Source organism: Carcharhinus amblyrhynchos, chromosome 1, assembly GCF_965287045.1.
Source record: "Carcharhinus amblyrhynchos chromosome 1, sCarAmb.v2.hapA, whole genome shotgun sequence".
Lineage (NCBI taxonomy): Eukaryota > Metazoa > Chordata > Chondrichthyes > Carcharhiniformes > Carcharhinidae > Carcharhinus > Carcharhinus amblyrhynchos.
In genome coordinates, this window is record NC_137324.1 from 136,109,689 (window position 1) to 136,123,445 (window position 13,757).

General features: G+C 43.3%; 1 protein-coding gene across 1 annotated transcript in view; it reads left to right on the forward strand.

The window, feature by feature from the left end:
* The window catches only part of ttc29 (tetratricopeptide repeat domain 29), a 570,038-nt gene that overhangs the window by 503,367 nt on the left and 52,914 nt on the right, over window positions 1–13,757 (forward strand). Inside the window, exon 13 of the mRNA XM_080193148.1 lies at window positions 12,382–12,429. Coding sequence (XP_080049274.1) covers window positions 12,382–12,429 — 48 coding nt within the window. The remainder of the gene's footprint in view (window positions 1–12,381; window positions 12,430–13,757) is intronic.

Here is a 13,757-nt window from a genome sequence, read left to right on the forward strand (position 1 = left end):
TGAGACCCAGTGTGATGCTGTTCCAAAGACCTAGCAGTGACGTTACATTTTAATTGGCTGAATGAAACTAGAAACCGCCCTGCATGCAACGGGCAGTGGCAACAACTTCAGTGTGGGTGGTTTGTCCACCATTGGCCATGAGATCCACTTAGGTATTGGGGTCCAGTGCTGCTTATGGGTCTAGTTCCCATAGCATTTGCTAGGAAATACATAACACTTTGATCTTGTTATGAAGCAAAGGTGGATACCCCCTCTGAGAACTAACACCTAACCACTCAAACACCTAACCTCGCCTCATAATCTGTATCAGTGAGTGTGAAGTGATACGATCTGCCTTTCGGCAACTTTTAGTGGTTAAATCAAAATAACTCCCTGATACTCTCTCTAGAGTCAACAAGTAACAATTTATTTATCTAATAGAGAACAAGTTAACTATTAACAAACTGAATAAAACATGATTCTAATGGAATGTCTTTCAGATAAATACAAATCTCACTTAGTAACAAAAACATAGATTTTTGGTCACTCTCTAAATTTTAACCAGGTTTTGTGTCTTCTGGAATATTCCAGGCCTTCTCTGTTGATTCTTCTTTCGCCTTTGCTATATAGATGATGTTTTGAACTAAAAGCTATGAACTGTGGTGGGTAGCAGTTGCTCTCCTCCACTGTTGCACTGTCCCCTTCCTTTTATACCGTGATGACATATCAATATCCCTCACAATATGATTGGTCCCAGGTTGCCAAAACTATCAGATTTAAATTTGATAGGTCCTTAGTTTCTGAGTGCCTAATTCACATTGATAGGTTGAATTCAAATAATTCAAATGCCAGAAAGCCTGTTGCCTTGGTAACCCTGCTGCTTAGCCTTCCAACACAAGTTTCATTTTGGGCACTGTATCTATACTTATATTTTTTTAACTTTCTAAGCACAGAAAAAGCACCATCTTTTTAAAGGGACCGTGCAATGCTTTTTCCCAAGCATTTTACAATTTTACAAATACCAATCTACGATGACTCTACTCAACTTCACAACAATCTTTACCTTCAGTTTTGCATTGTTACAAATCATGTTCAAGTGGTGAAGATCTCACCCTTTTCTGTAACCTTGTCAACACTTGCACAGTGGAATGTTATTGGAAGATCAATGGTTTGGTTGCTCTGGCTGAGCTCCAGTTTGTTCACCTTGCTGATGCTATTAACCTTGAAGGGCTGAATGGCTTCAGTGAGGCTGGTTGCAAAGGAAGGCAGAATTTGCAAAATGGTTCTACTTGCCATATTTATTGTGGCATTTAGCAAATGCCAAATATGCTGTTCTGTTCTGAGGGCAATGGCTACCGCAACTGGGGCCTGGTCCGCAAAAATATCTCTTTCAGCCTAAACTCCTTACTGCTTCTTTCAGACAGTTCATTTAGTATGCAGATGCTAATGTCTGTTTGCAGTGTTAAATATTTCTCTCACAGCAGCTGTTTGCAGACAAGATCACTGTGCAACTTACAGACTACTCAATCCTTGACTAACTTATCAGTAAGTGTGTCAAGTGCACATTTTTTTGATAAGACTTTCAAGGTTACGATATGTGATTGTATCGATTTGTCAGATCTTTGGTTTGCAGTGTTAGATGGATGCTTGTTGAATATTATGATCTTCACTGCCAGACAAATATTTTCAAACTTTTTAAAGATTGTTTGTTGTCTTTATTCTCCTCCTTCATTTGAAAGACAAATGATTCAAACCTCTTGACCATCTTGGGGCACATGAAATTTAGAAGGTTATATGCTTATACCTTTATTGATTTGTCTGATAATCTGGCACCACACTAGGAGCACTACCCCCTTTTCAACTTTGGCCCATTGTCTGCAATGTTTTCTCAAGCACGAGCAGGTCGATGCGGCATAGTTCAACTCCTAACACCATCTAAAAGTAATAGAACAAAGAACAAAGAACAGTACAGCACAGGAACAGGCCCTTCGGCCCTCCAAGCCTGTGCCGCTTAAGCGGCCAAATAGACCATTCGTTTGTATCCCTCTATTCCCAGTCTGTTCATGTGGCTACCTAGATAAGTCTTAATCAATCCCAGCATGTCCGCCTCAACCACCTTGCTTGGCAGTGCATTCCAGGCCCCCACCACCCTCTGTGTAAAATACGTCCTCCTGATATCTGTGTTGAACCTTGCCCTCTTAACATTAAACTTGTGACCCCTTGTGTTCATCACCTCTGACCTGGAAAAAGCTTCCCACTGTTCACCCTATCTATGCCCTTCACAATTTTATACACATCTATTAGCTCAGCCCTCATCCTCCATCTTCCCAGGTAGACCAATCCCAGTTTGCCCAATCTCTCCTCATAGCTAAGAGCCTCCATACCAGGCAACATCCTGGTAAACCTTTTCTGTACTCTCTCCAAAGCCTCCATGTCCTTCTGGTAGTGTGGCGACCAGAACTGGACATAGTATTCCAAATGTAGCCTAACCAATGTTCTATCTAGCTGCAACATCATATGCCAACTTTTATACGCTATGCCCTGTCCAATAAAGGCAAGCATGCCATATGCCTTCTTCACCACCATCTCCACCTGTGCTGCCACCTTTAGGGATCTTGCACACCCAGGTCCCTCTGTGTGTCTATACTCCTGATGGTTCTGCCATTTATTGTATAGCTCCTCTCTATATTAGATCTACCAAAATACATCACTTCGCATTTATCTGGATTAAATTCCATCTGCCATTTCTCCGCCCAATTTTCCAGCCTATCTATATCCTGCTGTATTCTCTGACAATGTTCAGCACTATCCGCAAGTCTGATCACATCAGCTACATCTTTTTCCAAATCATTTATAGAGATCACAAACAGCAGAGATCCCAGCACAAAGCCCTGTGGAACACCACTAGTCACAGACCTCCAACTGGAAAAAGACCCTCCACTGCTACCCTCTGTCTTCTATGGCCAAGCCAGTTCTCCACCCATCTAGCTAGCTCCCCTTTTATCCCATGAGATTTAACCTTTTGCACCCATCTGCCATGAGGGACCTTGTCAAACGCTTTACTAAAATCCATATAGGCGACATCCACGGCCCTTCCCTTGTCAATCGTTTTTGTCACCTCCTCAAAAAACTCAACCAAGTTTGTGAGGCATGACCTCCCTCTTACAAAACCATGCTGTCTATCGCTAATGAAATTATTCCATTTTAAATGCGCATATATCCTATCTCTAAGAATCTTCTCCAACAATTTCCCTACCATAGGTTCAATGTCTGGCAACCAAAAACTTATAGCAACAATAGTTTATTCAGTACTCTGAGCAGCTCTTACATGCTTTATCTCTGCCCCCTCTCCAGAAAGAACACTAGTGCTTCTGTCATGTGTCCCCCTTTAAATACAACCTTCATCACATGACCACTTGGTCTACAGATTACAGAGCAATTGCCCCAGATGTTCAAACTTTTTTTGGACAATTTCCCTGCAGTGGGAACCAGCTGAAAGTGCCATTTAAATCACAAATGTCTGACTGTTCCAACCGTCCTACAGCAGTAGTTACCCTGAAAAGTTTAGAAGTATTAAACTCACTTCAAACTTCTGGGTACCCATTGTATTGACTTCCAAACCCTGACCACTACAGAGTTTATTTAGCATGTTCCATTTTATTCCGGCATCTGCATTATTTTACCGTTTCAATAAGCCATGGAGAAGGTAAGTGTACAAGATAAGACTTAGAAAGGTGGGATTGGGCCTGGTGGATGATGGGGGTAGCATGTCATGTCAGATGTTCCCACGTGAGGATTGTGTAGGCTTCCAATGACTGGTGACCAAGGACTTATAACAGCAATAGTTTATTCAATACTTTGAGCAGCTCTTACCTGCTTCTACTCTGCCTGCACTCTGGAGAGAACTCCCGCACGTCCATCACGTGACCCTTTAAAATCAGCATTATCTACAACACGTATCAAAACCAATGCCAAAAAATGCCACAGGAGCCCAGCCATCTGACCTACAATACATGCCCCCTACACCAGCGTAAATGGAAGTGCCTCCAGAGGCCTATGCAGCAAGCTCTGCATCTATTGGGTACACAATCATCACATGACCACTCTGTCTCCATCTTCCCCATTTAAGTTTGAACAACCAGTGGAACTGAGATGTAATAGCGTGAGCAAACATTAATTGTGCGCAAATCATTTTATGACATTCAGATTGGACTGTCTAATAAAACTTAACTACCTATGTGGATTGAGCTGTCGCAGCTGATGCAGAGCCCGTCACATCTCCTCACCACCCATCCCCGCCCTCACCTTATTGTTTAGAAGAGGAAGGCGAAGGCCAGTTCTAGCCAAGTTTGTGATGTAGACCTGGAACCTTATGTTTAGTTGTTCGTATGCCCTGAGCATGTGATTATGCGAGCTGGCTGGGGCTGCAGATGTTCTCGAGCTGGTGACATCAATGTGGATGGCCCGGAGTATACCTTTGATGCACCCAATGGGTGAAGGGCTTGCTGAATAGCTCTCTGGAGGCATCTCCATTTCCACTGGTATCGGGGCCCTGTAATTAAGACCAGCTGGCTGGGGTACCGTGGCATTTGCTGATGCTGGTTCTGATGTCTGTAGTTGGTGATCAAGATTTTGTACATAGTGGGCACTGTCTGATGCTGTCATGTAACTGTTCGGCTGCAGAGCATGGCTCTAAACCACTGCCAACTTGATGTTGCCATGTGTGGTCTGGATCTGATCGTTTCACCAGGTGTTAGAGGGCTTGGTCTGTGGACATTGTAATCAAGATGCATTTTCTGTCTTAATCGGTGTTCCTTGCGGGTACCACTCACGTTGGTTTCAAGTTCAGGCTGCAAAACAGCCTTTGCAGCAGGAATTGTGGTTTTAGTGTGTGGGGAATAGTTGTTGTGCTGATGAGGCCAGACCCTGTTTTGACATGTTTCACAGGCTGAGGAATGCAGCATTGTAATCTGTGTGATTGTAGGCACATTTCTCCTGAAGATGCTAAGCTCAGTGTACCATCATTTCACCAGGCCATTAGACTGTAGATATAAGGAGCTACTCATGATATCCTCAAAGTACCAACTGTGTGCGAAGCTTTGAAATTTAATAGGGACAAATTGGCAAGCATTGTCCATCAGGGATCTGTAAGGGATGCCATCTCTGGCAAAGTGTCCCTTGACCTTGATTTTGACTGTGCAACTCATTATGTTGAGGGAATAAACCAGAAACTCCAAGATATTGAATGCAGTTAGCCTAGACCACAACTTTTACTTTTTGGCATTAGGGGAAGCAAAAGTTGTTTTGCTCCAGGTATGATTCAATTGTCCCAATAGGAATCTTTTATCAATATAAACTTTATTTAAGAACACAACTAAAATATAGCAAAAAGAATTAGCATAACTTTTACCAATCAAAATACTTAAGGATGACATAACAGTTAGCCATCTCTAGTGTTCCAATTTAAAACAATATCCCCATAGATATGCATCTTTCTTCAGAATTAGCACAGATGAAAACAGTGTGCTCACGTGGTATTAGATTTTCAGCTTTTTAACATTTCTAGACAGAGATCCAGATGGCAGTTTTCAGAGAAGGATATATGCCAAAACTGCAACTCTGAGAGAAAGAATCTCAAAGAAAGAGGCTTACCATCCTGGCAGATTCCAGTGTCCAATTTCAGAGAGGGGAAAAGAGAGGGACTGCTCTCTCTCAACGTCAAACAGCATTAAAACAGCAACTGATCTTGAATTTTCTCTGTATAAGTCTAGCTCCACCCAGGCATATGACCTTACCTATCAATCAAACTAATCAAGTTCGACTCTGCAAAGCCCCAGGGGAAATCACTAAAAACTATAGAGCAACATTCATCTACATTAAAACATTCTACCAATTAAGATCAATTATGTTGCTATAATAACCATACAGGATGTTTGTCACAGACAAACTGGCACCGATAATAAGTAAAACAGTGCACATGAAACATGACTAAAATACATTTCTTAAAGACACAGTGTGGACCGATGTATAATCGAGTTTAAACCAGCTGGAAAATTAGATGACTAAGGCAAAATGTTCTTTACCATTTACTCTAAGATGTCAGCTGTCGTGCATTACCATGGGAATCTGGGACCTCCTGCAGGTGTAGCAATTCTTTTGCTTGTTGCAGGTAGAACGCATTGCATGGTGCAGATCTGGAGACATTTCTTTCATGTTGGCGGATGTGTCGAGCCAATATAGTGATTCCAAAGAACAAAGAATAATACAGCACAGGAAACAGGTCCTTCGGCCCTCCAAGCCTGTGCCACTCATGCTTCCAACTAGACAATTCGTTTGTATCCCTCCATTCCCAGTCTGTTCATGTGGCTATCCGGATAAGCCTTAAACGATCCCAGCATGTCTGCCTCTACCACCTTGCTTGGCAGGGCATACCACCACCCTCTGTGTAAAATACATCCCTCTGACATCTGTGTTAAACCTTGCCCCCCCTCACCTTGAACCTGTGACCCCTTGTGTTCGTCACCTCTGACCTGGGAAAAAGTTTCCCACTGTTCACCCTATCTATGTCCTTCATAATTTTATACACCTCTATTAGGTCGCTCCTCATCCTCCATCTTTCCAGGGAGAACAACCCCAGTTTACCCAATCTCTGCTCATAGCTAAGACCCTCCATACCAGGTAACATCCTGGTAAACCTTTTCTGTACTCTCTCTAAAGCCTCCACGTCCTTCTGGTAGTGTGGCGACCAGAACTGGACACAGTATTTCAAATGTGGTCTAACCAACATTCTATATAGCTGCAACATCATACACCAACTTTTATACTCTATGCCCTGTCCTATAAAGGCAAGCATGCCATATGCCTTCTTCACCACCTTCTCCACCTGCATTGCCACCTTTAAGGATCTGTGGACCTGCACACCCAGGTCCCTCTGTGCATCTATACCCCTGATGTTTCTGCCATTTATTGTACAGTTCCCCCCTGCATTAGTTCTACCAAAATGCATCACTTCGCATTTATCTGGATTAAATTCCATCTGCCATTTCTCTGCCCAATTTTCCAGCCTGTCTATATCCTGCTGTATTCTCTGACAATGTTCATCACTATCTGCAAGTCCAGCCATCTTTGTGTCATCTGCAAACTTACTGATCACACCAGTTACACCTTCTTCCAAATCATTTATATATATATCACAAACAGCAGAGGTCCCAGTGCAGAGCCCTGCGGAACACCACTAGTCACAGAACTCCAGCCGAAAAAAGACCTTTTCACTGCTACCCTCTGTCTTCTATGGCCAAGCCAGTTCTCCACCCATCTAGCTAGCTCTCCTTTTATCCCATGAAATTTAACCTTTTGCACCAACCTGCCACAACAGACTTTGTCAAACACTTTACTAAAATCCATATAGATGACATCCACGGCCCTTCCCTCATCAATCATTTTTGTCACCTCCTCAGAAAACTCAACCAAATTTGTGAGGCATGACCCCCCTCTTACAAAACCATGCTGTCTATTGCTAATGAGATCATTCCGTTCTAAATGTGCATACATCCTATCTCTAAGAATGCTCTCCAACAATTTCCCTACCACGAACGTCAAGCTCACCGGCCTATAATTACCCAGGTTATCCTTGCTACCCTTCTTAAATAACAGGACCACATTTGCTATCCTCCAATCCTCTGGGACCTCACCTGTGTCCAGTGAAGAGACAAAGATTTCTGTTAGAGGCCCATCAATTTCATGTCTTGTCACCCTGAGCAGTCTAGGATGGATGCCATCAGACCCTGGGGATTTGTCTGTCTTAATGATCCCTAAAAAACCTAACACTTCCTCCCTTGTAATGGAGATTAACGGGTCAACACCTCCCTCTGAGAGACTCCCAGTCAACCCGTCCCTCTCCTTTGTGAATACTGATGCAAAGTGTTCATTTAGGATCTCATCTACTTCCTTGGGTTCTAAGCATAATTCCCTTCCTTTGTCCCTGAGAGGTCTAATTTTTTCCCTGACAACTCTCTTGTTCCTAACATATGAATAAAATGCCTTAGGATTCTCCTTAATCCTGTCTGCCAAGGACATTTCATGACCCCTTGTTGCCCTTCTAACTCCCCGTTTGAGTTCTTTCCTACTTTCTCTGTGTTCCTCCAGTCCTCCATCTGTTTTTAGCTGCCTGGACCTGACGTATGCCTCTCTTTTCTTTTTGATCAGACCCTCAATTTCCCTGGTTATCCACGGCTCTCGAATCCTACCTTTCCTATCTTTCCTTTTTACAGGCACATGCCTGTCCTGCAGCCCTATCAACTGCTCCTTAAAAGACTCCCACATGCCAGATGTGGATTTACCCTCGAACAGCCTCTCCCAATCAACAGCCACCAATTCCTCCCTAATCCGGCTATAATTAGTCTTCTCCCAATTCAGCATCTTACCCGTAGGGCAACACTCATCTTTTTCCATTACTATCCTAAAGTGTACAGAATTGTGATCACGATTTGCCACATGTTTCCCTACTGAAACTTTGATGACCTGACTGTGCTTATTCCCCAGTACTAGGTCCAGTATAGCCCCCTCTCTAGTTGGACTATCAACATATTGGTCCAAAGAATCTTCCTGTATGCATTTTATAAATTCCTCCTCATCGAGACCCCCAGCCCTAAGCACTTTCCAGTCTATACAAGAGAAATTAAAGTCTCCCACAACAACAACCCTATTTTTTCTGCACCTATCCAGAATCTCCTTACATATCTGCTCCTCCACTTCTCGTGGGCTGTTGGGGGGCCTGTAGTATACCCCAACATAGTGACTGCGCCCTTCCTGTTTCTGAGCTCCACCCACAGTGACTCGTTACATGAGCCCTCTAAATTGTCCACCCTCTGCACTGCTGTAATATGCTCCCTAACCAGTATTGCTACTCCCCCACCTCTTCTAGCCCCTCCTCTGTCTCGCCTAAAACACTTATACCCCAGAATATTCAGCTGCCAGTCCTGTCCTTCTTTTAACCAAGTTTCCGTCACTGCAACCACATTCAAATTCCGCTCAAGCGTGAAGGCCCTAAGTTCGTCTGTCTTGCCCGTTAAGCTCCTTGCACTGAAGCAGATGCACTCCAGACCTCCAGGCCCACTGAGGTCATCCTCCCCCAGAATGCTCTTCCTCTTAGCTAGCCTTGTCCTGGTCCCAAGCTCGTCCCCAGCCTCTATGCTTATTGACCTATTGTTTTGATCCCCACCCCCCCTACCATGGCTCTGTACCTTCCAAAGCTGCATGCCCCTGATGAAGCAGTTGGGTGCTGTACCTCTGAAGAAAAGTAGGGACAACTAATGGTTGGCCATGCAGTATCAATCCAATCTGTACAGTTAGTTCATTTCTACTTATGAAAATGTGTGGCAGTCGTGGGGATGCTCCCTTCAGGACTCAGGCTAGCCCTTTATAATGATGTTGTGCAGTTGCGTGGACATCTATCTGTAGGGCATCTTTGAGTTCCTGCATTCTATGACTGGAGATCATCTCAATGGTCATGATATTTATGTCTTCCTCACAATCTGTCTAATCTGTAGTGGGTAGGAAGGTTAGGAAAGGGCATCAGCCAAGCAAAGCTCTTTACCATGTTTGTAGACAACATTTAAAATGCTGTATTATAGCTTTCACATCATATGCTGCAGGCCTGCAGAAGCAGTGTGAAGAGACATTTTAGGATAGTTTTAATTGGTTGATAGTCAGTTTTAGCAGTTACAGGATGACATATATAAAGCATGGAATTTTTGACAGACGAAGACTAGAGCTACAAGTTCTTTTTCGATCTGAGCAGAATGAGTCTCAGTGAGGGCCCTTGAAGCAAAGACTCTTAGTCTGTCATTCTGAATGCAGACTGCACCAAATCCATGCGGGGAGGCATCTGCTGACATGAGTATGAGTGCTCGAACGTCCAAATATTGTATTAGTAGTGGGGTGAGACTGTCTGTTTGAGTCTGTTAAAGCCTACTGTGTGGTGCTCCTTCCAACACCATTCAACATCCTGGTGGAGGAGCTGATGAAAAGTTAACTGACCACACTGTAACAAGGAATAAACGTCAAAATATAATTTGTTATGCCAAATAACTGCTGTAACATGTGCTTCTCCACAGGGATGCCATCTGCCATATGGCCATTGTCTTGTTTGGATCTGGCTTCACACTATCGGCTGTGAGCAAGTGACCAATGTAGGGAACTTAACTGACCCTGTATCTGCATTTAGCAGAGTTTAGCTTTAACTGTATGGTCCTGATTCTATTGAGGACAAGACGAAGATGTGCATTATGTTTTTGCAAAGTACGACTCTAAACCAGGATGCTATCGATAGTGATTTCACAGGCTTTGCCTGCAAAGTGTTGCCCCATTCACCGCTGGAGGCTTTGCAGCCAGTGGTGATCCCAAAGGACCTACAAAGAAAATGACATTGACCTACAGGAGACATGAATGTAGTAAGTTTTGAGGATTCATCATCGAACAGGATTTGCCAGAGCCTGCATTTTGCATCTAGGATGCCGAAAATCTTAGCATTGGACAGGTCTGTTATCACCAGTTCAATCATCTTCATAGGGTGATGGGGTCTGAGCAACGCCTCGTTTAAGTGCACTGTGGCAAATCAAATCCTGACCATGTCATCTCTCTTTACTGCAACCACCATTGTTGAAACCGTTTCTTTGGCCTCAGCTATGGGAGTTGTGACAACCAGTGTCGTCGTTCAATGTAACTCATTGATTACTTTCTGCTTCATGGCTACTGGTATTCCTTTCAGAGGAGAAATTATTGAGTGTTCTAGTCTCATGTGGTATTTTACTGGTAGATTACAATGACATTGCAATTAAAGTGGTCTTTTTATTCTATCATTTCTGGGGCCAGATGTAGCAGAGCATGAACAAAGTTGAATGAGGCCCAGTGTGATGTTGTCCCAAAGACAATGCAGTGATGTTACATTCTGGTTGACTACATGAAACCTGAAATTGCCCTGTATGCAATGAGAATGGCCACAATTTCTGTCTACCATGGGCCACGAAGTCCACCTGGGTATTGGGGTCCAGAGCTGTATATTGGTCTAGTTTCTGTAGCATTTGCCTGGGAAATACATTAGACTTTGATCTTTACCTTCAGTTTTGCATTGCTACAAATCATGTTCAGGGTGATGAACATCTCACTCTTTTCTGTGACCTTGTCAACACTTGCACAGTGGAATGTTGTTGGAGGTGGTTTGGTTGCTCTGACTGAGCCCCAGTCTGTTCACCTTGCTGATGCTCCTAACCTTGGGGGACTGACTGTGGTGTGGGCGGTGGCAAAAGAAGGCTACTCTTTCTTCGATCTGCAGAATTTTGCAAAATATTTTCACTTGCCACATTTATTGTAGCATTTAGCAAATGCCAAACATGTTATTCTGTCCTGAGTATGATGGGGCCTGTACCGCAAAAACATCTCTTTGCTGCTTCTTTCTGACAGTTCATTTAGCATGCAGATGCCAATGTCTGTTTGCAGTGTTAAGTAATTCTCTCGCAGCAGCTGATTGCAGACAAGATCATTGTGCAACCCAGACTATTCAATACCTGACTAACTTATCGGTAAGGGTGTCAAACATACATTTTTGGTAAGATCTTGAAGTTACCATACATGATTGTAACAATTTGTCAGACCTTTGGTTTGTTGCATTAGATGGGAACCTGTTGAATATGACAATCTTCATAGACAATGTTTTCAAAGTTTTTAAAGATTGTTTTGGGATCTTCTTTCTCCTCCTTTATTTGAAAGACAAATGATTCAAACGTTCTGATCACCTCGGGGCCCACAAGATTTAATAAGGTGTATGCTTGTACCTTTATTGATTTATTCAATAATCAGGCACTGCAAGAGGTGCACCATGTCTTTTCAATCTTGGTCCATTGCCCTCATCCATAATGTTTTCAACAAACATGAGCAGCTCAATGCAGCAAAATCCTTGTTCCATACTATTAGCTCTTGACACCATGTAAAAGTGCTGGGTTCCAACGTCTGGCGACCAAGGGCTTCTAGCAACAATAGTTTATTCAGCACCCTGCGCAGCTCTTGTATGCTGTATCTCTGCCCGCACTCTGGGGAGAACTCCAGTGCTTCTGTTATATGACCTGTTTTAAATAAGCACCTCATCACGTGACCTGTGGGTCTACAGATTTCATGGCAATTGCCTCAGATGTTCGAGCTTCCTTTGTACAATTTCACTGCACTGGTAACCAGCTAAAAACAGCACTTAAATCGTAAACTTTTGATGGTCCTGACTGTCCTGCAGCTGTAGTTACCCAGAAAAGGTTAGAAGAATTAAACCCACTTCAAACTTCTGGGTAACCTCAGTATTGACTTCCATCCCCTAATCCCTGCAGAGTTTAATTAGCATTTTCTGCTTTATTTTAGATACCCAGCATCCGCACTATTTTACTGCTTCGACAAGCCATTTGGAAGGTAAGTGTATAAGATAAGATTTAGAGTGGTGGAGTTGGGCCTGGGGAATGTTGGGGGTTGTTGGGGTCAGACCATGTCATGTTGGATGTTCCCAGATGTGGATTGTGTAGAAGTGCTGGCTTCCAATGACTGGTGATCAAGGACTTATCACAATAGTTTATTCAGTACTCTAAGCAGCTCTTACCTGCTTCTACTGTACCCACACTCTGCCGAGAGCTCCCAAACTTCCGTCAGCTGACCCTTCAAGTAACCACATCATCATGTGGCCACTCTGTCTTCATCTTCCCCATTTAAGTTTGTACTACTGGTGGAAATGAGATGTAATTGTGTGTATGAACATTGCCTGCAAACCATTTTATAACATACAGATCGAACAGACTAACTAAATTTAACTATCTACCAGGATTAAGCTTCTGCAGCTCCTACATAGTCCATTAACCATCTCCTTACCCACCTCCCCACTACTTTAGTTGTATAAAAAAAGAAAGATGAAGGCAGATTGCAGCCAAGTCTGTGACGTAGTCCTGGACCTTTGTGTTTGGTTTGGTCGTAAGTCCTAAGCATGTGATTATGCGAGATGGCTGTGGCTATAGATGTTCTTGGGTTGGTGACAACCTGGGGTATTCCTGTGATGTAGGCTTTTGGAGAAGCCTAAATTTCTACTGATGTAAGGGGCCTGTATTGTAGACTGGATGATTGGGCTACTGTGGCAGTTCTGATGCCTGTAGTTGGTGATGCTGATTTTGTACATAGTGGGCACTATCTGAGGCTATCACATAACTCTTTGGCTGCAGTGCATGGCTGTGTGCCACTGCCAACTTGCTGTAGCTATGTTGCTCTGGATCTGACCATTTCACCAAGTGTTAGAGGGCCTGGTCTATGGGCATTGTAATCAAGGTGCATTTTCCCTTGTAATTGGCATTCTATGAGGCCACCATTCACATTGGTTTTGAGTTTAGGCTGCAAAAAAAACTTGGCAGAAGGAATTGTGGTTTTGGTGCCTGGAGAATAGACATTGTGCTGACAAGGGCAGTCCCTCTTTGGCATGTTTCAGATTGTTTTTCGAGTGCAGCATAATAACCTGTGATCCCAGGCACATTTCTTCTCAAGATACTAAGCTCAATGTACCACCAATTCCACAAAGCCATTGGACTGTGGGTATAAGGGGCTGCTTACGATATGCTCAAAGTACCAACTGTGTGCAAAGTTTCTAAATTTAACAGCAAAATATTGTCGTGAAGCTGAGGGATGCCACGGGGGGCAAAATGTCATTTGAGCTTGATTATGACTATGTTACTCATCATGTGTAGTCAAATTTAAACCACCTG